The 27,740-nt window shown below is 40.7% G+C and overlaps 1 protein-coding gene across 1 annotated transcript in view; it reads right to left on the bottom strand.

The window, feature by feature from the left end:
- Positions 1–334: 334 nt before the first annotated feature.
- ANKRD33B (ankyrin repeat domain 33B) overlaps positions 335–27,740 on the bottom strand; it is a 46,601-nt gene continuing 19,195 nt past the window's right edge. Inside the window, exons 2-4 of the mRNA XM_056333488.1 lie at positions 14,885–15,014; positions 9,077–9,217; positions 335–2,132 (exon numbers count right to left, since the gene is read on the bottom strand). Of these exons, the coding sequence (XP_056189463.1) occupies positions 1,282–2,132; positions 9,077–9,217; positions 14,885–15,014 (1,122 nt within the window). The 3' untranslated portion in view covers positions 335–1,281. The remainder of the gene's footprint in view (positions 2,133–9,076; positions 9,218–14,884; positions 15,015–27,740) is intronic.

The raw sequence follows: 27,740 nt of genomic DNA, 5'->3' as shown, positions 1-27,740 counted from the left end.
CGTGGACCACAAGAACCTGCAGCAACCTGTGGGAACTGCCGCTTTGAGATGCACTCTTACTAGGGAAGGTAGGTTTCTCCCAGTGCTGAGGCGGAGGGATGAGGTACTGCCCTCTCCAGGCACCCAGAGGCAAACTACCAAAGCTCACAATGACATCTGGCACAGTTTCCCAAACATCTGTGGCCGAGCTGCCCGATACTGCATCTCTGACTGGATGTTCATAGCATATGGCTGGATTGATACCCGGAAAATTGCCTGAACTTCTGGAAGCTGCATAATTTTCCTGTCCGAGCTATAATCTGGGAAAGTTCACAATAAACCTGATGGGTTTTTTTAACAGGAACTTAAATATCAACCTCAATAAAAGCCCACCTGTGGCTCACCATCTCCCTTATATCATAGTTAAATGCAATAACAAAATATTCCCTGAGACTAAAGAGGAGACAAAGGTAGCAGATACAGGGAAACTTAATGGGAGAGGCAAATCCCATGCAACAGTGGCATTCAAAAATTAGCTCAGCTTCTCTCTTGCTCCAAACAAATCAGTCCCTGCCCCCGATTTATACCTGAAGAGGATGTGAATACCTCAATTACAGAAATGTTTCATATGCAGCCCTTTTTGTATTCAACAGAACAAACAATAGCATTAAGAACTGCATCCATACCGACTGCATAGAGCTGTACAGTTCAAAACCTATCCTGTCTTAAACTTTGATTACTGGAATTAAAATAAAGTGCTTAGTATATTCAAAACAATTGTAGATCTGGATTTTTACTGCCCACCAACACTGTAGTATACTTTAAACTTTTCATTATTTTCATTATTTTCAAGTTTTCATTATTACTATAAAACCTTGCAATACGTCTACGTAAGGAAGGAGAGGGAGGAATGTCTAGTGTCAAAAGCACAACTCCTGCATTTTGTCCATTACAAAATGAACAAACATGAAATACAATCATTTCACAGTCATATTGTTTTTCAAGCTGTTTCTCAGTCATTCACCTGGAGCTGGAAAAAAAGGAAACCGCAAAAGGACTGCACCGCTTAAGAATTCCTACCAACAGCAGGTAAACTTAGTAAGTCTTCCACCTCAAATTACCTTCCTGCTCCACCATCAGACACACTGTGGGTTAGCCCTTGCCCTGTTTCTGCACCTGAAAGGCCATTATTCAGTATTCCAGCTCCACGAGCAGTGGGCATGCATGAAGGCATTCAATCTGTTATCTTGCTCAGATAACAAGACTAACCGCTCTGAAACCTTCTAAACAACTGCCTTTAAATCAGGTCCTGCTTCTGGCAGGAGATACCTGCCTCTGCTTTTGAGCCTCTGCTGCTCTTTTCTTCTCCTGTTCTTCTGCCTTCTTCCGCTCCTCTTTTACCTCCTTGTACCTCCATTTGGGAATCTGCAAATAGGGGTCGTCCTTCGCGCTGCTCCTCCTTCTCGCCTTTTCTGGTTGGAAAGTGGGTGGAGGAGCCTTGCTGATACGGACTTTGGGGATGACAAATCCCGGCCTGACACTGCTCCGTCTAAGCAGGTGGAGTGGCAAGAGGCTTGCTTTCCTGGTGGCTATGGTGTTCACTTGAGAGACTGCAAGGCTGATGGGCTGCAGGCTGGCTCGTCGGTCCTTCTTCTTAGGGATCAGTGTGACTTTGGAGTTCTGAAACAGCTTCTCGTAGCTGCTAACGTGATCTTTGTCCTGAGATCGGATCTCCTCGGCTCTCTGCTTCCTAAGGATTTCTTGCACAGCCAGCCTGCGTTTTCCCACAGAAGGTGGGCTGCCTGGGCACACAGTCCGGCATGACAGAGCAATGAAAGGACTGCCCAAGCTTGTTGTCACCTTTACCATGTGGTCGAGGACCCCATCTTCTTCTGGGCCATAGAAAGACTGGAATGAGAGAGTTGCCCTCATGCACTCAGAAATCCTCTGCAAACAGCTTTTTGGCTCTGCAGCCTTGGCAAGAAGTTCCTTCATCTTTGGCCATTCTGGTTTATACTGATCACAAACCTGTTCTGGGCACGGCCTGTCCATCAGCTTTTGCATGATGAAGGCAGATTCTGATCTTCCTGTGTAACAAGCCCATTCCCATGGAGTCAGTCTACGGCTTGGGTCAGTCGCATGAACATTTGCCCCTCAAAGAAAAGAAAAGAAAAACAATTGGCGTTAGTTATTGAAACTGCCCGCACTTTTGTTCCTATGATCAGAATTGAATCAGGCAGATCCCTGCAGGAAAATGTCACTACAACATACAATGTTTGTGTCAAAATGAACATGCAATAAGGAGAAATCCGGTTCCTGACTTTCTGAACTCCTGTTTTATTAAAAAAAAAATAAAAGAAGCTAAGGTTGCATATATGGAATTCTCTTAAAACAACGCAAAGGATGACATAATGAATTTCAACTGCATTGAATGTCACCTACCATTTTAAAATCCATTTACTTGAGCTCACAAGAACAGAGTGACAAAAATAGAAACAATTCTGTACACAAAAAATCCTTCCCATACAGAATAATGGGCTTTTCACTGATTGCTGCCACTCAGAAGAGAGATGGTGGGCTAATGATCACAAGTTCCATAAAAATATCCACTCAGTGCTCACTAGGGGTGAAAACAGCAAATAAAAGACAAGGAATTTCTAGAAAGATATTAAAAAATAGAAGGAAAAAAGAAGGGAAAAAACAGAGAAAACCCCAGGTGTACAATTCAGGTTCTCTTATCTCTGAAAGAAGATTATAGAATTAGGGAAAGTTGAGAGGATGGTGACAAGGGTGATCAAGTACAAGGAAAGCTTCCATACATGTCAGAGATGGACCTTCAGTCTGAGCCCAGAACAGTTGTTCTCATTTACCTTAGATTACCAGCCCTGAAGAAATGAAGTAATTGTTAACAAAACCATGCTATTATCACCAAATGGACCAGCCATAAGAGTCAACTGGGACACATGCCAGACAGCAGAGGCATAGACATTCAAAGTACAGCGTTAGGTCCTGCACAGAAATAATCTCTAGTGGTTATAATCTTTTGGCCTGTCCTCCCCCTATTCCCAGTTTATGATCCATCCAATTCTGACATCTGTCCCCATCACCATTCTCTCTCATACATTTCTGCATCCTTTCCCAGCTTTGCCTTCCTTTTGATCTCTCCATGTTCCTGTAAGCTCCCTCACATGGGCTTCTGCCTTTGTTCTTCACTCTTTTGCTTTCAAGTGGGGTTCCACTCTCCTCCAGGCCACCTGGCTGCCTGAAGAGAGGATACAAGAGTAACAGGAGGAGCAAGCATCCCGGTCTGCTCTACCGTACCCTTTACAACTTCTGTAGTACTATATCCAGTGCTGTCACATTACCTGGCATGCAGTAAATTGCAGGAATGTCCTCTCAGTTCTGGTATTAGGGTGGGACTGTGGGTGTTTGTCAGTGAGGATGGCATGTGCCTAGTTCTGCTCACACAGAAGAGCTCTGTAAGGGATGGCAGAAGCTCAGTGCAGAGTGCACCTTTGGAAGGATTGCTGCAGAACAATGAGCAGCAACAAGTGGGTTTGCAAGCTGGAGTCAGCAAGGCACTGTTGCAAACACCCAATACATTACAGCTGGTGAATGTTAAAGGGCACAAAAGACCTGTCCAAAAAACTAGCTTGGTGTTGCCAGTCAAAAAGGATCTCAGAGATGTGTCGAGGACTTGACAGTGAACATCATATCCTTTGCATAGCACCCAAGTGATCCTGGGCATACCACCTGGGCACACACATCTTGATGTTTTAGACTAGATAGGTATGTGGGTGAATGAATGAAATCAATAGGAGAATGAGTGAATACTCTCTGGTTTCAGGCAGCCACATTCTTAAGCTGAAAACCCCTGGTTTTACATTCTGCCTTTAAACTTTGAGTGGTCTCAGAGGGAGCTTTGCACACTCCAGAATGGAGACTTTGTTCAGCAGTCTGCAGCACATTCCCTGGGCCAGGCACGGGCACTTTGCCCAGCTGCTTTCAACATAACTGAGCTCTTTAACGTTCAGTTGTGGTTTACACATATCACTGGCCCTCTAGGTAATTTCTGGGTTTCTTGAAAGAGCTTCAAGCTGGGATATGAATGGGCCACAATGCTTGACTTCTTGCACGGCTTCTTTATCAGCTGAAGCACCATTTTCAGTCAACACAAAACTGACCTACACAGATATTGTCACAAAAGAAAAGACATTCTGTCCCATTGCTTTGGAAGAGGGAGATGTCCAGAGACCAAGACCTGAGGAAAAGACCAGAGAAACATTATGATAAATTGTTTTTTTCAGAGTGGATTATCTTGGTGACAGTATTTCAAACTAGCATAAGGAGGACTAGATATAAGGAATGATTGCGAGAACCAGTTTGCAATGGGTCCAGTCTAACCTTTCCCACAAAGGATGTCTTGTCATTACAGAAAAACAGACGAAAAAAGAGACCATAGGGACAATGACCAAAAGCTCAATTTTAACTCTGGTAAGTACCAGATTCCTATGTCTCTGAGATAATCCCTAAAAAGAGGATGCTAGAGACACAGACCAGGAGTGAATGTGGATGGAGAGACCCTAAGCAAAACAGCTGATCTCACTTTAAGTGTAAATTTAAGTGAAATTTGCAGAAAGGACCACTCAGAAAGCACAGGGGCACTGCAAGGAGTCAAGCATGGGGCCCAGCTGGAAGGCAGAGATGAAAGAAGAGGAAGGGTTAATCAAATCAAAGAGTCCATTAGCTGTGGGCTGAAGAAAGGATTGCAAGATCTCAAAGGCAGCAGGTTTTGACGAAGTTCATGACTGCAGAAGCTACAGACAAACCAGTGAGGGGAGGAACAAAGGCACACAAAGACATGTCCCCCTGCTCCACAAACCCGTCTTTGAACCATCTGCCCAAACTTCCTCCCCCTGAATCCCTCCCATCTGAGGCTAGCCTCTTGTCCTGTGCCTTTCTCAACACTTGCCTGTGCCTGCACTCCTTCCCACTGGAGCTGACTGGGAACATGGCAGATTACGTGGAATTTGGTTCCTTGTTGTACACGTAACAGCCAAAGGCATACCACAGGAAGAACAGCAGCCAAAGGAACTGTCTCCAAATACAACTGTTAGTGAACAGTATGCTCTGCTTGTAAACGAGCAAGAGGTATAAACACCTGCTTACCACTATCTTCAAGGAAAAGACTTCCAGGGAAAAGACATGCCAGCCCCAATACGGCGCAGCTGAGAGACCTTGGATCAGAGTTGTGGAAAAAACAAAGCTGTGTAAGAAAGCGCTCACTGGGGGCTCCCCACCTTTGCTTGGGAGCTGCACTGAAGCTCACATGCTCAGCTCTGGTCCCTGCCTGAGCTATGTTGCAGCTGTGCCTGTGCCTGGCCAAGTGCCTTGCTGATTTGGACCCTGACCCATAGACTTAATTTCTTGTTTTGACCTCAGACCTACCTTGTCTCTGTGGACTTGCCTTGTCACCACAGACTTGCCTGGCAATCACTGCAGTACTGGCTGATCCTGGTTATTGCCACCAGCCCTGCTCTGTTTCTTCAAAGAGCATCTTCGCTGATGAGGCTAGTGCCTCTGTGTGTACCTTTCTGTCACCCTTGGCTCACCTCCCTTTGAGGAGAAGCCCACTCCTGCTGCTCCCTGACAGATGCATCCACCAGGTGTTTTGGAAATTTTGTCTCAGAAAACAATACTACAGAGTATTAAAGTCACGATCTTTCAACAGAAATCAATGCTGACTTTATACTTTGTATCACAAAATCTCTTCTAAAGCATGATTTACTATAGTGGTATTGATTTTCTGCACAAATCAGGAGACATTTCTGAACAAACTTGTCATTCAGCAGAATGCCTCATCTGGAGGAGACATGAATAGTCATGTCCCTTTTTAAATGCGATAGCAGTCTTCTTGAACTAATTACCATTTCAGCGTAAGTATAGCCTACAAGTTTTCGTTTAGGAAAACTGCATTTGCCGCTTGTTTTGATTTTCCTATGAAACTTGCCCTGAAGATCACTTTCAGCACAACTTTGAATACACATGCCCCTTTGGGATATAAATATCCTATTTGATTAGGAAGGTTTAATGTCCCTTGAGAAGCAGAACTGACATGCTGGGTTTAAAGACGGGGAATGAAAGAGCTCAGGCATCTGTTATCAACCCATTCTATACACAGTGTTTAAAGCCCAGTCTCCAGATCCACAGCCACTCCAATGACTTTACTAAAGCAGGACTGAGTTTACAGTGGAGATTACAGCGAGGCTTGACACGTGAATTACAACCAGCATTTCTGTGCTCCTGCTCAGGCTGGCTTGCTTGTGGAATGCTGGCAGCAGCGCGCTCCTGGCAGCGCAGCAGCCTGTGACAAACTGCCGATGAGCGACTGGGCTCCCCCCTTACCCGCTGTGCACTCATGAATAGCAAATTCACATGTTCCAAAGACTTACTTTGAAAAAGCAACATTACGGCCAAGTGTCTCAGAGCGCCTTAATCTTGTAGTGATTGACCTTGGCCACCCTCCAGGAACTCAGATTTCGGAAGGAGCAGTCACTTTGGCAATCCAGCTCCAACCATCTGTCACACTTTGCCATTACCTCTTCCCCATCTGATTGTGTTAAATCCACGCTTAGGCAGCTAGGAAGGTGAGCGATTTTCCTTTACTGACCTCCTGCATTGCCATAAGTGTGTGACTGTCAATAGAGATCTTACCCAAGCCACTAAACAGATACTGGGTTAAAAACCTCCTGGCTGTAACTCTTTGTTAAAGACACATACCTGCTTTGTAGCTGTGCCAGTACTCACAGCTGATTATGGGTGGTTTCCTCCTATACTTCCATGCATTCTTATGTTTTAACATAGACATTTGCTGGGTTATTTGTGAAATTGTTTTGTTCACCAAATCTTCTAGAAACAATTTCTTTCACCTTCTTCAGCAAACTAGCACTTTATTGTCAGCGGCCATTGATCATCCCTTAAGCCCCAAACTACTTCTAAACCCATTCTGAATGAGCAGCTCCCTCCCTCCCTCCCTCCCTTTCACCTGGTGGTACAGCACTAAAAAGTAATCAGATATTAAAATGAGTGCTGGTTATTTACCACACTTCCTTTGTGGCCCCTATTTCAAGCTTAAAATGTGAAGACCTGCAAAATACTCACCAAAACATGTATATAAACTGTAATTTAGAAACTCAAGAGTATAGTAACTTTACACCTCCTTAGCCAATGGATGATCTTTGGTATCCTCACTGTCTCCGATGCACAAACAGGCTGATACAACTTTCTGGAGGTAAGCTTGATATGGAGGCTAACAAAGCCATTTTCTGGCTGGCTAAAGGTTTATTCTCCTCAGTATTCTGTCTTCTTAGGAATCAGGAAAACGAGAAGGTGGCTATCCAGATGCCAGAGGCAGCAATGACATAGTGAACTTTGATAGCGATACTTTTTGTACAAGAAATAGAATAGCAAGGAGTGAATTATCTACAAAGATAGAAAGGTTGTGAAATAGCTTCTAGTGACCAGAACAGAAAGAACAAGGTGCCATCAGATCTGCAGTGATAACAATAGAAAGCCATGACACTGTAAGGTCAATTTGACAAGTCATAAGGTCTTGGGATTTAACTTTCATTTTAAGTGATAATTTTTAAGTGGCACTGGAAAATTCTGAGCTTACGTCTGCACAACTATGTGTTAGTCCAGAAAGTACACCCGTGTCTAGCAGTACTTGAGCTCTGGCAGCCATTTTATAGTTCTGTGTCACAAAAATTTAACTCCAAAATGAATGATCCAATTCCAAAGCCTTGATTCCAGTGTAAGAGGCTACAGAACCTTGCAGAAAATAACATGCTGGTTACCACATCACCTAAACATTTTCTGTGTCATATCAACATCTAGAAACTGGATGTTAAGAAAATGAATAATAGCAATATCATTATGCTTGATAAATGCCTGCAACTTAAAATATTCAGATTATGAGGGCTTAGACTTCTCTAACAGCAAAATGACTGAAATGAACTACTTATTCAAGAGGTGTCTCAGTTAAATGGACCTGTAAGATTCTTGGTCTAGACAGTAACAATATTCACATGCAATCCACTACCATTTCCATAATATTTAATATGCATCAAATATCTGCAACTGAAATACAGGAAGATATACTAGTATGTGCTCGTTATTTAATTATTAGCTAATAATGTATGTACCAATTACTTAATAAAACCATACGACATTGTGGCTAAAAGGTGCTGTATGCTGGAACTGCTCCTGCGGAGGCTGTTCCCCCAGTGCCTGTCACCCTTCTGAGCTTCCTCTCCAGGACCCTTCGCCTTGCCATGCATACAGCCAGAAATCCAACTGCAGCCAAAAGCCAACAGCAAGGAACATGTTTCCTGTTCCAGATGTGAAGACAGGCACATGGGCACAGATGGATCTGCTCACTGCCTGTGCCATGACTCCCTCCTTGCAGCAGATACAGCCCTCCTGGTGCCCTGGTGCCCATAAACCTGGAGACCAAACTTGGAGGCGTTAGAAAGTGAAGTTACTCCTATGTCACCAAATTTCCTACCAATGTCCCCTGTGGAATATGAACCCTACACCCAGCTCTCCTGACAGAAACCAGAGCCCCCAAAGCTGTCTGCTCCCTGCCTTGGGACCTGCCCCAGCTGGCAGGTGGAATGGAGGTCTGGCTGTTGTCCCACCACCATCAGGCACCCTTCCACCATCACACCCACAGAGCTGGCAGCAAAACTCTGTGTCTTTCCCGACTGTGTTGTGAAATTCATTAACTCCTTGTCTACAAATCTTCATGCTCACACTCCCTGAACTCTCCTGGAGACAATGAATCACACCCTGAGAGCTCTTGGAGAGGTCCTGGATGAGTTTCCTTAGGCAAACTGAGTGCTCTTGCACCCGCAGCGTGTGGCTTCACCGCCTTCTCTATGACTTACTTAAAAGCTGCACCTGTTTCCAGGGCAGGTTGCACCACACCTCTCAGAGTAAACAGCCCAGAAGCCAATTTTCGTCTTGGTGTTTGCGTGTGACTGTCTAATATTTACAGTTGGACGATGACAAAGAATCAGCAAAACACTCCGCATACCTGCCATCATCAAGGCTTTCACGCATTCCGTTCGGCCCTGCATCGCAGATTTCATCAGTGCTGTGAATCCAAATGCATTCCTCTTCTCAATATCAAGCCCAGGAAAATAGTTCAACAAATAGTTTGTAATGGTTATATGCCCTTTAAACAAATGAAAAAGAAGAGAAAATATGTCACAGAATTAAGGCACTGTCTCAAGGTTAAACCAAAAATTACTCCTGCAGATTTGATAACTGGGAAAACACAGATGATTAGTAACATCTCTTTTCCTTTATCCTCTTCCTCTCATTGCAGTCGTCAGCCTTAGGGTTAAGTGGCACTGACTTGTGACCAGAGTGCTGGTACAGGAGCCTGGAAGCCTGGGTTCCCACATCCTCTCACGTTTCTCTCCTCTCTGGAAAGCCAATGTAAGGTAGGGGAATAACTGAAGACCAGAGATGGGCACTCAGAGGTTGCAAGGGCCTTCAGTTTCTTGACTCAGTGAGTAGCACTGCAAAGGGAATTCCTACAGCTTATGGAAGGAAGGCCTGCCATCAGAACTGACTGGAAAGGTTCAGCTTTTTCCCTCCCCTGGTGAATTTGAGCCTTAGAATCATGGTGCTTCATTAAAATGTGATGACACATGGTAGTTCCAGCCAATAATACTAACAAACCATGCCAGGCCTGATAAGAGACAAAGGAGTATTTTGTATAGAATCCCACATTTTTATTTTTCCATCTGACAGTGTAAAGCCACTTGTCTACTCTCCAGCAACAGGAAAATGTGGCTTGATGTTCAGTTTTGGTAGTAAAATAAATGACCTAAGTTCTGCTTCTAAAAGCAACAGTTGCTGCCAGTCATGTGCCTCGTACTCCAGGATAACTGGTGTCAGCAAGGGCGTACTGAGTAGCTGAAGACATCTCTTGCTAAATGGTTGGACGACCAATTAAAACATCAAGTCTTTATAATTGGACTATTAGAAAAAGATGAATATCTAGTGCCATTATGACTCATTCAAAACAGTTTTCCCTTCACTTGTCATTCATTTTATGGTGCTTTGACGCTTTATAAAATAATGCAGTCTGTCAGGCAGCTGCAACAATCACAATTTAATTACTAGGAGCTGTAAAAATATTCACTCATCTCACTCTGCGGTCCAGCTGAATATTCTGTGATGCATGTCATTCAGATTCATCCAGAAATGTTACTGAAGCAGATTAGAATTCATACAGGACAATTTTTAAAGTCTACAGTGTCACATCCGGTGCAGATTTCATCACCAGTTGCTTTGTACCAACACAGTGCTGCATTCACTTTGGAAAGCAAGTTAACAAAATCTTTACCAATTAATTTAAGGTGTTTTCTAGGTGTTACTCTTTATCTCCTAGGATTTGCTGGACTCTGCTGCCTTGCTGTATAACTGAAAACGTTCCTGAAACCTGAGCAAATGTAGAGATGGTGCAGATCAGCTTAGCCATGCCAGAGTCAGAGAAAACCAAGTAAATGCAAATGAAATATAAAGATATGGCAAGCCACAACAAGCTGAACAAAGCAAAAGTGAACTGAGTTCAGGGCAGGATCAAGTGACCCAGTCCTGCTTACTCGATACTGGAGGCTTCAGTTTCACTAACTTTATGGCATAAGATCAAATCCCAGCAAGGTATTGGTTACTACTGGGAGCATCTTTGTGCCTAAACTGTTTTGCAGGACATGCTCTGTTTTACTGATGTTACAGTGTGTGTCTTCATGAAGGTTTTGGAACAGCTACTTTTGGAAATACTACTTTTTGACCATGGAAACCAGAGATAGGAACTGAAACAAACAGAAATAATAAGGTAGAAGATTTTTCAGCAGTTATTACATTACTAAAGATGTTCTCCCCTTTGCCAAAAGTATAGCTGCAGTGAGAGACATTTTGCAAATCTGAGATGATCCTAAGAGTCAATCCTGAAAGACTTTGCTCAGCCAAAACTCTCCAGGGGAGTACAGATGGCCTCAAATGAGACAGAAAAAGTACCAGCAATAAAATAACAAAGAAAATGAAGAGGTTTATGATTCTCAGAAGTTTTGTGTCTCAGGGATTCCTGAAAACCACTTCAGTTTTAATCTGCAGGAGCTACTGTCTTCTGAGGTTTGCTTCAAATTTCTAGTTCAAACAGGTATCAAATTCAAAGCAAAGCTCAGAGCTGCCAAGTTTTTGTTCAAACCCTGTCATACACTTTTGATTTAAGGCCATAAAGTTTGCTTCAGTTCTCCTGCGTCTGGGCAAACTAGAAGCGTGTATCTAAATCATAAACCGGGTAAGTCTTCCGTGATTTAAAGTCTGCTATGAAAGCTGTATGCAGCTTTAAAATAAATTAGCCTGGCCTCAGCCAGTTTGGTGATACTGAATTTGTATCAGGCTCTTGCTGTTTGTAAGCCAGATCTATATTCTACCAGAAATGGCATGCTCAGGGTACACTTCCTTCACCCTGTGAGTCATATTTAGAGATCAGCACAGATGTCTGTAATAGCTTAATTCACTTAATTGCTGTCACGGAGGAAATGCCCATAATGATGACAATATTACCTAATAATCTGTGTAATACAGGCAAAAGGATAAGCTGCATAGTAAGGAAGATGCTCTGCCACATAACATCACAATTTCGAGTTGTACCTGCAAAAGCCTATGTTTGGTTTATGGGTAGTGAATGCTTTCTGAAGGATGGATGGAACTGAAGACACCCACAATATTTTATCCTCTGGATGCCTTAGGCGTTTGTGTTCCCTTGTCTCCCTTAATAAATAGAAACTGGGGTAACTTCCGATTTCGTGTTCCCAGCTCTACAGCCTTGCCTCAAACTGGTCCCTGTAACATAAAACAACTACGTTTTGCAGTCCCTGTAACATAAAACATCTACAATTTGTGAGCAAATATGACTCTCTCTGAACACCAGTGTATGCCAGTTACCATATACTGCCACCGATGTAGCTATGTCCTGAGCAGCAGAAATCAGAAAATTTTTTTATGTAAACTTCCTCCCTTTTCCCTTCTTTTGAAACCACTCTCCTTCCTTCCTTTCCACTTATTATTTCAGTCTCTTGTTTGTATCAATCTCCCATTTTTTCTGCATTGTCCTTGTACTGACATTTGATTTTGCTTTAACAGAATCACCACGCATTTCTGGGCACCACCTGCTGCAGGCTGCAACAAATGTAGAGTTTTGGGAGGCAAGCTCTCTTTAAGAAGGGATCCCATCTCTGTAAGAAATATTGAGAGAGCAAGTAAACAGACCAATTTGCAAACCTGAAATTCACACACTAAGCAGAGCACTGTCTGTGGTTATTTTTCTACACTAACAAGCTTGTTAAGAAAGTACTGCTTTTCACTGATCCCTCCAGCCTATCTTTCTCAGGTCAGCCCATGCAAAAAACTTCAGCTTTAGATACTTCCTTTGAAGGATGAAAATCTTAAATTATCAAAAGCAGTATGAGGAACTGAATTCACTTATCTTCTGAGACTCTAGCTGGTCTTTAAGATAATTCTACTTAATTCAAGCTGGCACTTAGATTTGAGCACCATGTCTGGGCAGTCATGAAACAGCACAGGCAAGTGTGCATTCTAAACTCCTTTAGCAAGTAAAGAGGCCTCCCTGTCATCTCCCTTAGTATCTGTACCTTGTGATACAGGTGCAGCTCCTGAAACACAAGGAAGGATCCCTCAGGACCGCAGCCTCTTTCCCATCCAGATCCTCTTAGGGGTCTGGCCATCCATGATAGCCACCTGGTCAACGGGTCAACAAAAACAGCAGCACTTTCTGAAACCTTCTGATAGCACCTTGTCATTAACGGAAATAATGTGGGTTTGCTATTAGACTTTCCATAGGAAAACCCATACTTTGGGTATAAATAACAGCAATCTCTCAGAATAATATATTTTGCAAAAATATTATTTTCATGGCCTAAAGTTAAAAAAAAAAAAAACCACAACAAACAACAAATAAATCCTCCACTAAGGGAAAGCTTGCATAAGCTTTGCTTTGAGTTCTTTGTAATACACTGCTCAGTGTTACTGCTTAACATTCAGCAATAATTAAGCAGCATCTATTGCACTGTAGCTCCTCTGGTTGCGACGTTAACCTCACAGTAATCTCTATTAACACTACGTATCTTTTACATATTAACACAGTGTCTTGTGATAATGAATTAAATAACTGGTTTCAAGACTGTAGCTCAGGATTATCATAGGCAAGGGAAAACATCCAAGTTGTTAGGAGTTTGTATAAGCTTCTGCTGACTACAGTCATTTTCAGTTGCTTTGGGGATCAATAGCAAGTACTGGCAGAGAGTGTCAAGTCAATGTCAGCCCTCTGGATTAATCCTGAGCTCATTATCATGAGTTATAAAGGTCAGGAAGGAGTCAGCGTTAAAACTTTTATAGTCAAAATTTATATTAGGGCAGATAAATAAAAGTAGGTTAGTTTTGGATACTTCTCCACTTTCTTTGGAAAGTTACTATGCTCATGTCTTTGCTATGAACGTGACTACTGTGGGCACAATTCTTCCAGTATTCAAGACCTATCTCGCAGCAACTTCTTTAGCAGAGTTCACTTTTTGGTACAACACAAAGTCTGGTACTACCTGGAAATGTCTAGTGGCAATATTACTAAACAAACATCAAAACTGAACTGCTCCATTCTGTAGACATGGCTTGGTAATGTCCATTGACATTGCCCAATGGAAATTTGTTTCCTCCAACCAGCCAGGGTCTGGGAGGGAATACTATGTCCCATGAACTCCCATGAACATCCCATATGCTTCATCAGTAAGAAGGCATGATAAAGAGCAATATGCCTTCCCTTGTAAATTGATTGCCTTTGAAGAGCGTGTTTGAGGGATGCAAAGGAAACTGTGGGTGCAGAGTCAGGCAGCCTTTGGAATAACTTCTAGACTACAAAGTGATGGCTTCCTTGGTCAAATTTTTCCTGATTTGCATGCTTTAGCACTTTGTTAACACTTGTAAGAGAAAACTACAGCTTCCCTTAAAGGTTAAAGCACAGTGTTTCAGTTTTAACAGAAATAATCGACCGATTGCTTTTTAACTGTACACTTGAAATCAGTCAATCTTTTGGAAGCATCTCTCACATTTGTGACCTGTTACACTTGTTCACTGAATATTACCATGCTGGGTGGGATGAAAATAAACCTGGGGATAAACTCCGCTTTCACTCCAGTCTGCATCAGGATTAACATGGTCAATGTCAATATTATCAATCTGTTATAAAAACAGCATTGGAAAACACTGAAACCTGCTGAGACTATGTAACAGGGGCTTTTGCTTTTAACTATGGAGTGGCTGAAGAATGTCTTAGCAGCTAAGATATTTCTTAATGAATACATTTTCCTACAGTCAGCACTTACCACAGACCCACTGAGGTAGGTGCAACAAACATGAGAAAAGAGATGCTGCCAGCACCAATAGAGCACATTATACGACCACGATGTTGACTGGTTGCTTGCCAGAGCAAACATAGGAAAATAAGCTTAAAGGAACAAAGCAATATAGTAGTGCACACTTAGGCAAGATTTTCTTTATTTTTAAGTTAAAATAGTCAACGGCATCTAAAAGAGATGTATAGCTTTTCCTGTCTTAATATATTGGATAAATATTACTGTAGATTAATTATTTCAAAGAAAGTAATGACAAACTTACTTGGGAGTGGGCTTGGCCAGGATTATTTTGCGCAGGCTACTTTCTTCTAGGGTTTTGAAAAAATCCTAAAAATAAGAGCCACAACACACACTCCTCCTAAGACCCTGTATGTAAGAGGCGAGACAAAGAGCCTTACCTGCCTGTGCAGCTGTAATCAGAGCTGTGTTCCCTTCGTTGTCCTGCCAGTTCACATCAAGGTGAGGGCATTGTGCTAAGGCTATTACAATATCCACATAACCTTGGTAACAGGCAACGATAAGACCATTCTGTAAGTAAAATATAAAGAGAGAGTTAGGTTTACCAGACTTAGAAAAGTTCACTGAGGAAGCATACTAGCCTCCTTTTTTGTATTTCCCTCCCGCGCCCGAGACTGAAGAACTAAAAAGGTGTCAGCGTAACCAGTGATTAGCTCCAGGCACAATGTTCAGATCCAAAACACTGCTTTTTATCTCTGCCCTTTGGCGAGTAACATTTGGTATTCCTCAGAAATACCTGAGAGAGTAGGTATTATATTATGCTACTTGGAAAGTAACTGTTTATAAATGGCTTATGCTTATATGGTTATATAGTCTATATCCAAATGAGAATAAATCAGATTTTATTGTATAATACAATGAACCTGGCAGGTAAGATGAACCGGACCTGCTGTGAATATTAATTCTCTGAAAAACGACTACTTGTTCTCTGAAGGGGAAGTGATAGGCAGGAATTGTGTTCATACTGCCTCTTGCCATCTTTAAATGCTTCAGGTTTCCCATTAGAACTAGACTTTGTTTTTATAATCATAAATAAAATAAAATTGCTTTTAGAGTTCTTGTTTAATGTGTTTTATGACAGCTGGAAGCTGTAAAACTTCCAGGAGGAAGCCAAGCCAGGAGTTAAACCTTGTAACTCTGCTTGGTACCCAGACAGTGTGTCACTCCACAGTGGCAAACTGACAGCTTCCCTAAAATACAGCAAAATACACTTGTCATTAATTAAGTGGAACATACTTAATCCTGGCTGCTCATTTGACCACTAGGATTAAAACCATTATCTCCAGTCTTCAGGATTACTCGGGCAATTACTGATGTTCATCTGCACGGGGCTGATGGGTGTAGAGGGGGCTGGTGCAGATTAACTAGGGCTCCCTGAGCTCCCTCTTCGCTGCCAGTGCATGACTCAGTCTTCTTGAGCTCAGCATCAGTATCTGACTTTGGAAAAGATAGGGCAGAGGCACAAATCTCATCCTCTCTGGTAACCCTGCCTGCCTAAAACGCACTCACACAGGCGTGCAACAAGTTCATAACCACAAAAGACTAGCAAGAAGGAGAAGCTGGTTATGAAAACTGAATGGCCTGCCCTGCCCTCATTTTTCTAAGTGGCTCTTGCCTAAACATTCTCTTTATTGCTTTTCCCCATGGACACTACTGAGACAGAGACATTTGCCAAATGACAACAACTGCAGCTTCTAATTTATTGTCATCGTAACTAGTTAGTTAATAATTCAGTGTCCTGTTTCATTGTTGTTCTGGATTGGCCTTCTGGCTTAGGTGGCAAACAGCTTCATTAAGATACAGAGGCAATGCCAGCTCTTTGGGATGCTCACAGGCTACATAGGGTATTTCTCAATTGCGTCTTTCATTAAAATTATTACTCTGGTTTCTTTTATTCTCAACTCACTCTTGTCCTCAGTATGAAGTGACGCCCACCACTGCTTCATAAAGAGCATCTCCATTTCCTTGTGAAGAACTTGTAGTACTTCAAACCATTCTATTGAAATTGTACAGAGGATTCTGCTTGAAGTCATATATATATATATATACACACATATATATATACACACATATATATATACACACGTATACATTCACCAAAAAGTATGTACTCTCCTGGTGGGATTATTCAGATTAATCCAAGTTTTACTACAATGTAATCATTCTTAGCTTTAAAGAACATTGTCTCAGTGTCCATTTGGTAAGAACTTGAGCATTATTTCACTTCTTTAAAATTTCATTTTCTACCTGATGTCCAGGATATAGGTCTTTACAACACCAAAACCTCTGCAGATTTAAAACATCACCCAAAGTTGCAGTAAAATGTCAGTTAATAATGGCGGTGGAAAACAAAGTATACAATTCTTTGGAGACCTAAAATTCTTGACAATAAGAAGGGGGATCCTATTGTTCACTGAAAAAAATGACATTTTTTAGTAAGAGTGCTATTTTCAAAAAGCCATAAGAATAACTAAGTTAATAAGTAGCTGTTACCTCTAATGGAAAAAAGTAAAAACTGTATCACTCAGTATCTGAAGGATATTTTCACAGTATATTTTCACAGGACAATTTTTTTTATTTACTAGATGCTTTTTTAAAAAAAAGTTCAATTTTTGCTCCCTTTAAAAGAAAAACAAATTGTAAAACAGTAAACCAAACAGTAACAAACAACAAATACCAGCTCTTTTTTGCAAGAGGCTTTTGCAATACAGTATTTAAGAACTTCTGTCCTACTTTCAGTGGGTACCTCCATCAGATAGGATCTAACGCATCTGACACACACTGGCATTCTGATTTCAGCAGACATAAGGCACAAATGATCTCAAAATCAATGAAACTCATTCACCGTTCTGAGTTTACCAACCAGAAGAATTACTTAGATATCAACATTTTCTGAAATTTATTTTCTAAAGGTGCTATCAAAGACTGCTTACTTAACGATAAGGAAAGGCAACAGAGAATAGGAGCTTTCTGAGGCATTACATGATGAAGTAGCATGGAAAACAATTTTTGAAGTATGGTTGTACAGATCCAAAGTGGATCAGATAAGAGTGTGAGAACCTGGTCTTTGACAGAGCATGCCCAGCACTCCCCAGTTGACAAGCAAAACAAGTAATCACATGAGGACATGAAAACAAATCGCTTCACAACCAAATGGTTCCCAGCACCGTCCAGGGCTGTAAAGCTGATGCAGGTGCTGTCTGGTTACCCTCAGCAGTCATGTGCTTCATGGGGAGGTGGGTCAGACAGACAACTTGCTGAGGGACTGCTTTCCTTTGCATAATTCTTCCAAATGCATCAGATGCTGAAATGAGGTGCAGGAGGCTACAGCTTTAGAATGAAAACTGCGAAAAACCCCTGGAGTCAACAGTTATTTCCCAAATCCTGGTTCAGTGACACCATGATAATTTGTGGTTTCAGGTTGCTCCCCCCCATTTTTTTGCTCTTTGCATCCATTTCTGGCCCTGTCTATATTCTGCTTGCTGAAAATTAGTACAAGTGGATCAGCCAGAACACACAATCAATTGCAACATGAATATTAGTCTAGAATCTTTAACTTCATATGCCAATAAACACTATTATCCACAGCCATAATATATTAGAAAATCTTTCAACGATCTCAATTAATAAATATAACTAATACAAAATTGCTTTCAGCAAGCTGCCTTTTGAAGTAATGAGTAAAGCAGTAGCCTGTATCACAGCAGTCTTCAGGAGAATACAGCTGTGTGCTTAATGTTTTTTTAAAAGATAAAAATAAAGCAGTATAAACAAATTTTAGCTAGAAAATCCTGAACCTGAGTAATCTGGTAATCTTCAAAAAAGAGATGACATTTTATCTTATTAGTGTTCTACCAAGACATCAATTATTCTGCTCCTCATATAAAGGGTCATGGTACAGTTATGAAGTGGTCAGTGTATGTAGAAAAAAAGTATATTTTTTAAATTGAGCCTTACTATTCTTTTGTCAGTAAGAACAATTCTTAGACATATTCACTACATGTGAAAGCTTTAGGAGACTAGATTGATAATTCTTAAATTATTAATGATTAATAATGCAATATTAAATTAATAATGATCAATAATATTGATTGATTTTGGATTGGTAATCCTGAAATGCATGTCCTCTCCCTAAGTCTTCAACCTTTCTCCTTCAACAGCATGCTTTTCGCTCTCATCCCTTTCACATGTCCTCAACCACCACTTATTTTAAACCCTAGTAAATACTCAAACTATTCCCGTTAATATATAATAATAATCAATTCTCTGAAGGAATAACTGTACACATGTCACAGCATGCAAGCACCGTATCCCTGTTTCACAAGGATTGCTGTGTTCGCTAAGACCTGCTCTCTCCCGATCGGCAGCCGGAGTTGCTGCCCATCATTCTCGCAGACCAATGAAACAGAACAGGCAAAAAAATCTGCTTTGATCCTCTGTGCAGAAGAGACCTTAAACATGAAATGAGGTTTGAAACAGATCCTGTTTCACTTTTCAAATATTACATACAGACTTTGCATGTCAAAGAGAAAGCATGAGTCATCCATCACATCAGCTGCATTAACCTTTACGATCAATTTTTTCCACATAAGGGGGGGGTTGAATTTCAGCTCACTAACAGGTTTTTTTCCAAGTAGAAGCCACAATATTTCCAACTGTTGAGGGCTCTGTCTTTCCTCTGTGGAATATTTGGCATTTCACAGAGCTTTCCCACAGTTTTTCTACACTGACATCTTTTATTTCTCTCTAACTAGCATAGTTTTGAAAAATTCCCCTTTGTTTTGAAGTGACAGCGCAAAATTAACAGTACTTTATTGAGAACATATGAAAACACAGTCAGTCTAGGATAAATTACTTTTTTCCCTATAATCTAAATGAAGTATAACTAATTTTCTTAATTTCATCCCAGAGCACATAAATGAGCGTTTCAGGCATGAGACAACCTGAAGTTAATCAGATGTTGCAACATCTTCCTCAAGCAGTGTTTACAAATTGTAAGTTTCATACTGCTCCTCTGTGATCAGACTAAAAGTATTGTATTAAAATTTCTCACAAAAGCATAAACTTGAAATTGCATGTTTGAAATAGAATGAAATAGTCACGGGAAACTTCTGATTCCTTTTAAACTGATAATTCTTCATGCGCCTTTGATTCCATGTAAGACTGGAATAGTGCTGCCACTACAAAAAATAAACTCTGCTTTGCTCAGCTGTGTTGGCTAATGACACAACAATGCAACTGATTAAGTGAGATCATGGATATCTCAGGAGAAAATTTGATAAATCAGATGTTATAACAAAGTTACAGATGTAAGGCTATTTGCACACTAGATCATTACAGATAATAGAGATCACAAGAACTACTAGAGGATCAATAATGAACTCAAACTGAACAGCAAAGCAAATCACATATAGCATTCAATTATTTTAGCTTTTAAAAAAAAATCTTCAGGCAACTTATTTCTCACCAAGATGCTGAGAATTAAAACAGCTTATTATAGCTTTTCGCCTATTATCCCAGACAAAAAATGGGTCGGGCAAAAGACTACATTGACGTTACATATTGCTTTTCATAAGCATCACGGTAAACAACCGTCCTGTTTGCTTTGCATGCATCTGTAAGTATTAATGACAATTCTGCAAGGTTGGTTTAACAGCAATGATTAAAACTGCATGTAATTGAATTAAATGAGATAATGATGCATTGTAATCCATAATCATATGTAGGGAGAACTATGAAAATTATGTCCAAGTTTAAAAGATATTACAGAAAGAATATTATGAGTAAGACAAATGGAAGAATGATAAAACATAAAGGAATACAAAGTTGTGTTTAAATTTTTCTTGTTGAGTTACTAAAATAATAATTCATATATTTAATATTATACGTTACACACAACTTATTATTATACAGAGACAGGATTCATTTTAAAAAGGTGCCATCAAAGTGATTTCCAGTGAAACTTTTACATTTCTCAATTAATTGCAGTTTTTGAAACTAAGTCACTTTCAGTTGTTTGCGACTCTTGATGAACCTATAAATACTATCTTTAATATATACATAGATATGTAACACTGTTCAATAGCTTTACATTAGGCGCATTCCAAGAAGGGAGACTTGGGACATACTATGAACATGTTATAAATAATTATATAAGCCATGCATTCAGTAATGCATGTAATTCAGTCTCAACTGTCACATCAGAGACTCCAAAACAAAGTTGACTGAACCACAATAACTTGTCTACCACAAAATATAGAAAGGTGGGGACATGGTAAAAAAATTAATGTACATATTTAGAGGGCTAAAAAGCCTGTTCAATCAACTTAGGGTATATCCTATATACCCTATATCTGTGATTTGAAACGCTAGAACTATCTATAACTATCACTCACTATAACATAATTCACATACAAAGAAAAAGAGAAAAAAAAATCAGGTTAAGCATTTCAAAATAAATCTCCCAGGATTATTTGAGGGCAATTCCAATCTCCACTAAAAAATCTGCAACTCCGTGAAACTTGGATTAACAGAGATTCTAAATATACATTCTATTAAAAAAGAGCAAAATGTAGTGCTGAACATCACTATCTGCTATATACTAGTTTATGTATTAGTATGTTATATGTTATATTATGTATTATACTGTATATTCTAATAATTGGCCCCTCACTGCAAGAGGGACACAGAGGTGCTGGAGCGTGTCCAGAGAAGGGCAACAAAGCTGGTGAAGGGTTTAAAGCACAAGACTTGTGAGGAGCGGCTGAGGGAACTGGGGCTGTTTAGTCTGGAGAAGAGGAGGCTCAGGGGGGACCTTACTGCTCTCTACAGCTCCATGACAGGAGGCTGTGGGCAGGTGGGGGTCAGTCTCTTCTCCCAGATAATAAGTAACAGGACAAGAGTAAACAGCCTCAAATTTCACCAAGGGAGGTTTAGATTGGATATTAGGAAAAATTTCTTCACCAAAAGGGTGGTCAAGCGTTGGAACAGGCTGCCCAGGGAGGTGGTTGAGTCACCATCCCTGGAGGTGTTCAAAAAGTGCATAGATGTGGTGCTCAGGGACATGGTTTAGTGATGGACTTGGCAGCCCTGGGTTAACAGTTGGTCTTGATCTCAAAGGTCTTTTCCAACCTGAATGATTCTATGTATAATGCACAAAACCTTCCAGTCTGCCTAAAGCAATTTCAGAAACTTTCATAAACGGCTTGAGCTTACATTATAATTGGTTTAGCTGATTAGATCAACAGCAACTGAGATGAGGTAATTATTCAGGTCATCAGTCCCATGAGAAGTGGTGCTTATGTGCTATAGAAATCCATCAAGCACATAAGCTTTAATATTATCAACACAATATAATTTAGGATGACCTTTTAGAGAAAGGGCTGCAACAGCTTAGTCACATACAAATCTATATCAGGAAAGCAACAACAAAAAAAAAGGAGCTGGGAATTTAAATGGCTTTTGTCTAACTGTTGCTTGGACAAAATCCCGTGTACCTGGAGAGGAGCAAGGGGGGGAGATGCTGATTTTGCCAGGGAAAATGATCAGATAAGTGCAAAAGAGCATTCTAGCAGGGGACGAGCAGCAGCATGCAAAACTCTGCCTCCTTTGCAGAGGGATTTTCTGCCTGAAGCACAACCTTGAGTCCAAAAGCAAGCTTAAATGGCACTGCCCCTTCCAGTGTCTCAATATTGAAGGCACAAAATTGCCACCTTCGCTTCACAGCATTATGAGTGCTCACAGATTCATTTCCCAGCGTGAATTGCACGCTGCTAGCTAAAAACACAGACCAGGTTGCGGACATGCAGATGATCACACACCATTTTCCCCCTCCATTTTGTGGGATATGTTCGACTTCACTTATTTTGTAAATGCCTCTTGTATCAGTCAGGTCACATGTCTTTAAGTAAAGGTATGGCTTAGTATACGTATTATCTCCGCAGAAGTCCTTAATCTATTCTAATCCAAATCTCCATGATCACCTCTAAAAATAGTCCCAGGAAAGTTCATTTTACTATGCCTGCAAAAGCTTTCATTACACAACAAGGCAAACGAGTGCCACTTGTGTAATAAATCAGACAAGAAAAAGTAATAAAATCAGTGTGACTTTCCCTATTTACTAACATGTATATTGTCTGAATTGGTTTCAGCATCACTAGTGATATAAGCTTTGTTCTTCGCTGTATCACATCCTTCCAGCCACCCTTTCCACTGCAGAAGGCGGACAGAAGCAGAAACACCCAGGATTACACCTAGCAGTGGAAACAGACCTGCAAAATGATACGAGCTGAGGCACACCGTCCCGCCTGAGTTGCAGGGGGCGCGGGCTGCACTGCCAGCTGTCCTACTGTGAGTTAAGATGACACTTGGTGATACTTCTGAAAACAGCAGCAACAGGACGTAGCACAAGAAAAATCTTTTTTTGTTCTTTCCTCTCTGCACCTCAGCTTGAAACAAAGAACGGAAGACCCGAACATGTGAACAAGAGCTAGTAGCCGCTACAGCTAGCTAGCTCGGGCATATTCTAACATTAAGGCACTTGAATTAGGAAATCTAATGCGATCCCATTTAAATACATATATATGTTTTAAAATATATTTGCTCAGGATGTTAGCAGGTATACACATTCATGCTCAAGATTAATTTTGTTAAAATAATGTACTATTTTGCAGTAACAGCCGGTGAGACTACACTAGGAAAGTACTTAGTCTGAAGTTAGATCAGGTAGGAGAAGGCCTTTGCTAGCAGCAGCAGACTGTTGTGCAACAAAGCAATGTACAGAATGAAAACATTTATATGGAAAGAAGGAAACTGGCATCATTTTCTCACAATTGAAACAGAAGTAACATTCGATATAGTCCAATCAGTCCAAAATTGAGCTTTGCAATGTATGTGAGATCTCTGGTCACAGCAGGAGTAAACAAGGTATAACTTTAGAAAAGGAACATGTGAGGAAACTTTAAGGAAATATTAATAAAGATAAGATAAACCTAAAATGAACTGATGGGTCACCTAGTGGAGCTTATCATCATAATGTGCATGTTAAAAGGAAGTTATGTCAGGGTTCAGTAACACTGCACTTCAGCCCAGGATTCCATTTTCAGGGAAGGGTTCTGCGTTCTGTATTCTGTTTACAGGGACCCTGGCTGTAAAGGACAGAAAATACTGTGAGAAGATGGTAGGGGAAATAACACAATTTTTATCAGGTTGAATTTCATATTTTCAGTTGATTTAGACTGTCATGTTACGTACAACTACTAAATAGTGATGATCTCTGACAAATAATGCAGCCCTACTAATCCTAGCTTTCCTGTTTGCATAGCACACACTAATCAGTGTTAATACTGTCAAATGTTAGTGCTAGGTTTTGATAGTGTTGACAGTAATAACACATGACACATGGCAGCCAAATTTATACATCCCTCTTTGCTGTGCCTGCTTCTTGATATCTGTGCTAGATGCGGGTCACTTTGCTATGGCTTAAAAGTAAGGGAATTGATATTAATAAGAAAGAAGTGAGAGGTCTGGCTTCCGAAAACAATATAAATGACGCACTGAACTTTAAGGGGGGGATTCTGACATAAACCCTGAAGGCATTTCTACCACAAATCCCATGTCTGCACTTTAAGGTGCCCTAAACATTAGCAATCCAAACCACTAACTGCAGAGAGCGGGGGTGGGGGGGTAACGTGACAGACTCCCACTGACATCAGGATCCTGCTCCAGCAAATGGTAAACTGCTTTTCATTTAATTTCTTTGTCTTTCACTGGCTTGATATGCAATGTTCAGCAAGGCTTCCAAAGGCTGTAAACCACCCTGTGAACAATGATAATGTATTTCCGGATCCTTAAATGAACAACACATTACTACGCCTGGCTTGGAACAGGTGTTTCCAGCTAGCGATAAATTTAAAACAGCAAAGCTTCCTCCTGTGAACATATGAGGCTGGGAGCACCTGCTGCTCTGGCCAGTTGCTGCACGAAGCTGCAGCGGGTTTGGGAACCACTGAAAGTGAGTTTATTATAAGGCTCAAACTATACCTTTTGTGGAAATAATTTTATGTGCACTATTTTGGAGAATCTCTCAGTTGCCAATTACTTCAAAATCCAATGTTACAATAATAGTCTTCCTATCAATTATATCAGTGAAACATTTTGTTTAAGGTTTTTGGGTTTTGGTGGGGGTTTTTTCAGAAAGGCAAAACCCCTAAATTTCAGAAAGGCAAAACCCCTAAAAGCTAGCAAAAACGATAGTCAAAGACGGATCACCTAACAGCATAACCCAAACCTGATGTGACTTGTATCCAGTGCATTCTCGCACCACATCAGACGTTTAGGAACATTCAGACACCAGTTTAGTTGTGAACTCCAAGTCCTGGGCCTGACAGATGCTACTGCTAACTTCTGGTCTCTAAATATATACATATATTCACACTGTTTAAGAATAGAAAGGAGAGTTTGCAGCATTTTAAAAACATATTTGGTAGTGTACTCAGAAATTACGTGAAATGCATTTTGTGCACTGGCAAAACTATCAAAAAGTAATCCCTTTGGCTTTAAGGCATACGATTCAGCTCCTCTCTGTTTGTTTAATAGATATATTTTCCTTTCTGTTACATTCTGTCAGACACAGGCTGACTGCAGCTTAGATCTGCTGCAAGAGGCTAAGCAGAATGTTTGAATGCACAGGTTTTTTTAGGAGAGCTCTCCAAAATTAATGACTCACAAAACCTTTGTAAGCAATACATTTCGATTTGGCTAAAAGATAAACGTACAACCTTCTGATTGGTGGTAATCTATCATTGTATCTAATCTGTCTTTTCTAGAAACAACATTTTAAAGGCTCCAGCACATTTTCACTGTGAAGCTCTCTGAAGAGACGGCCAGTGATGAGCTTGCAAGCACCCTCTTGTGGCAATGAGCTCCTGTAGTTATATTAGGAGAGACCTTCCCAAGAACTTCCAGTTACTTTCCTCCAGCTTCTGTAAATGCATTCTGCTTGTCTTCCTCTGAGCCTTTCGGCTGTGGAAAGCACATCAGACCCCAACCTTGGAAAGAGTGAGCCCAGGAAGAGGTCTGTCCCTCAGTGGCTAAACTGCCACTGAAAAAAGGTCTCTTTCCTAGAAAGGAAATCAACATGATAAAGGACAAAAACCACCAGGGTGAAAGCTCTTCCTTGCAGAGGCCCTATGCTCACCAAAACGAGCAAATGCATACCCTCCTTGGGATGGTTTTCAGCAGGAATGGGGGACTGCCTGTATACTACACACAGTGCTGTATAGTATACACACTATACATACATATATATATATATATAAATACCACAATATAAATACCACACACAAACGTACCAGCCTATTTCCTCACCCTTTGATCTAAAGAAGCTGTGAGAGCAATGAAAGCCCAGTCTCCACCTTAGTCTGTCATTTGACAGTTCGGTAAAGACATCAGTGGGTAAGTAACACCCACACTGTCTCTTCTTCCCCAGCCACCCCTGTGCTCTGCCTTTTGAACCTCATTGCTTCCTTCCCTGTAACACTCCTAATAATAACCCTCCCTAATGATCTTGGATCTTCTAATAATAAGCCTTATTGATCCTGGAACTGACCTGAATGGACCAGGAAACTGTGGTAAACTTTCTCCTGAGGGGAAATGCACAGCAGAAGGGTAAATGATTCTCCCATAACAGAGATGTGTTAGTAATTAGCCTGTATGTAGGCTTCACCGTACATACTTCAGTCTAGATGCGTTATCACGCAGCAAGAGTCAGTGTCCTCTTTTCAACCAAGAGGATAGCATGGTAACAACAATCAGTAGTTGTTCATGAAAATGCAAGGTAAATACTGATGTTCAGGAAGAAATGTATGTTTAAATGTTATTGGTAAACAGGAAAAAGGTTCTCCAGCTGGACCAGGTGTTATTATTTTACTTCTATCAAGCAAAGATCCCACTGATGGGATCTCATTAGCTTGCTCTTCAGATTATCAACTAGTGCAAGTGACAATGGTTCTTCAGATCTCAAAGTTCTTAAAAGCCCGTATCATTACGCTTTCCACAAGGAAAGAGCTTCCTTTATCTAGGATACGCATCTGATTTCACCTAGACTGGTTTTCAGCTCAGTTATGCCCCCTCCTGTTTTTTCCCCAGCTCTAACAAGGCAAAAGATTTCTTTGTGGATAAATATGAAAAAAGTCTCCTGCTTTTCCTTAGAAAAAACTTAAAAAAACTTTCTGAGCAATAGACGCATCTGTGGTGAATAGACGGGAGGTGTCTGTTTTTCACTCAGAGACCTAAAGTGGATTTTGGTATGTATGGATTAGTGTCAACTCTCCTGATCCTAAAGGGTTGCAATCCTGTAATCCCACAGCTCCATGCAGTGCAGCTGCTGTGGAAAATAAAGATGACCATGCTGGAGGCCAAAACCTGGATTTTTATATTATTCCTTGGATTCAGGCTTGTGAGACTTGGAGGAATGTGCTACAGTTCCTGACTTCTCATAAGAAGTCTTTCACTCTTTCCCACCCATGCGCTGCTTTTTACTCGTGCTCCACAAACTGCACTGAAAAGTAGGTCTCCACAAAAAAAAAAAAGAGAAGAGGCATTAATAACTGTAATTTTTTAAACACAGCCTTGATAAATTCACAGTCTCTGAATTCTGGAGATTTTCAGTTCTGGGTGAAAACACTGCTTTCAAACAAAGTATGCAATTTTCAAGTAATGCATAGTGAATTAGCCATGCTAATACTAAAGAATATAAATTTTATGCCCAAATTTTTCATCTTTTATAACACTGATGACTATGATCACGTTTTAAATTACAGCAGAACATGTGGATTATGTTTCAGTAAGACTTTTCTGGGGTTTATATAAATGTGCTTTGGTCAAGGGCAAAGAGGGTTGCACTCTTGTGACTTACATCTACACGGATGGCTCCATAATGTTCACAGCTGGTTAGAGAGAAGAACTAACTCCTACTATAAAAGCCATCGAACTATAGTCCTATTTTAGGAATAAAGTAACTCATAGGCTGCATACAGCCACTGGAGAGGAAATCCAGAGTTTCCTCAGATTCCCATTAGGAATGGTTTCTTCCTGAAAGTTTAGCACCCCTCTGTGAAAAGCTCATCTGTTTTTAAAAAGGGCAGAATTATATTTTTGAAAGATCAGAGGCTAGCACTTGGCTAAATCAAGAACGCTCCTGCTACTGGCTTGCAAGTCCTAGTAAGTAGCCTCACA

This window comes from Falco biarmicus, chromosome 3, assembly GCF_023638135.1.
Source record: "Falco biarmicus isolate bFalBia1 chromosome 3, bFalBia1.pri, whole genome shotgun sequence".
NCBI lineage: Eukaryota > Metazoa > Chordata > Aves > Falconiformes > Falconidae > Falco > Falco biarmicus.
This window is presented reverse-complemented; position numbering and strand designations above follow the sequence as displayed.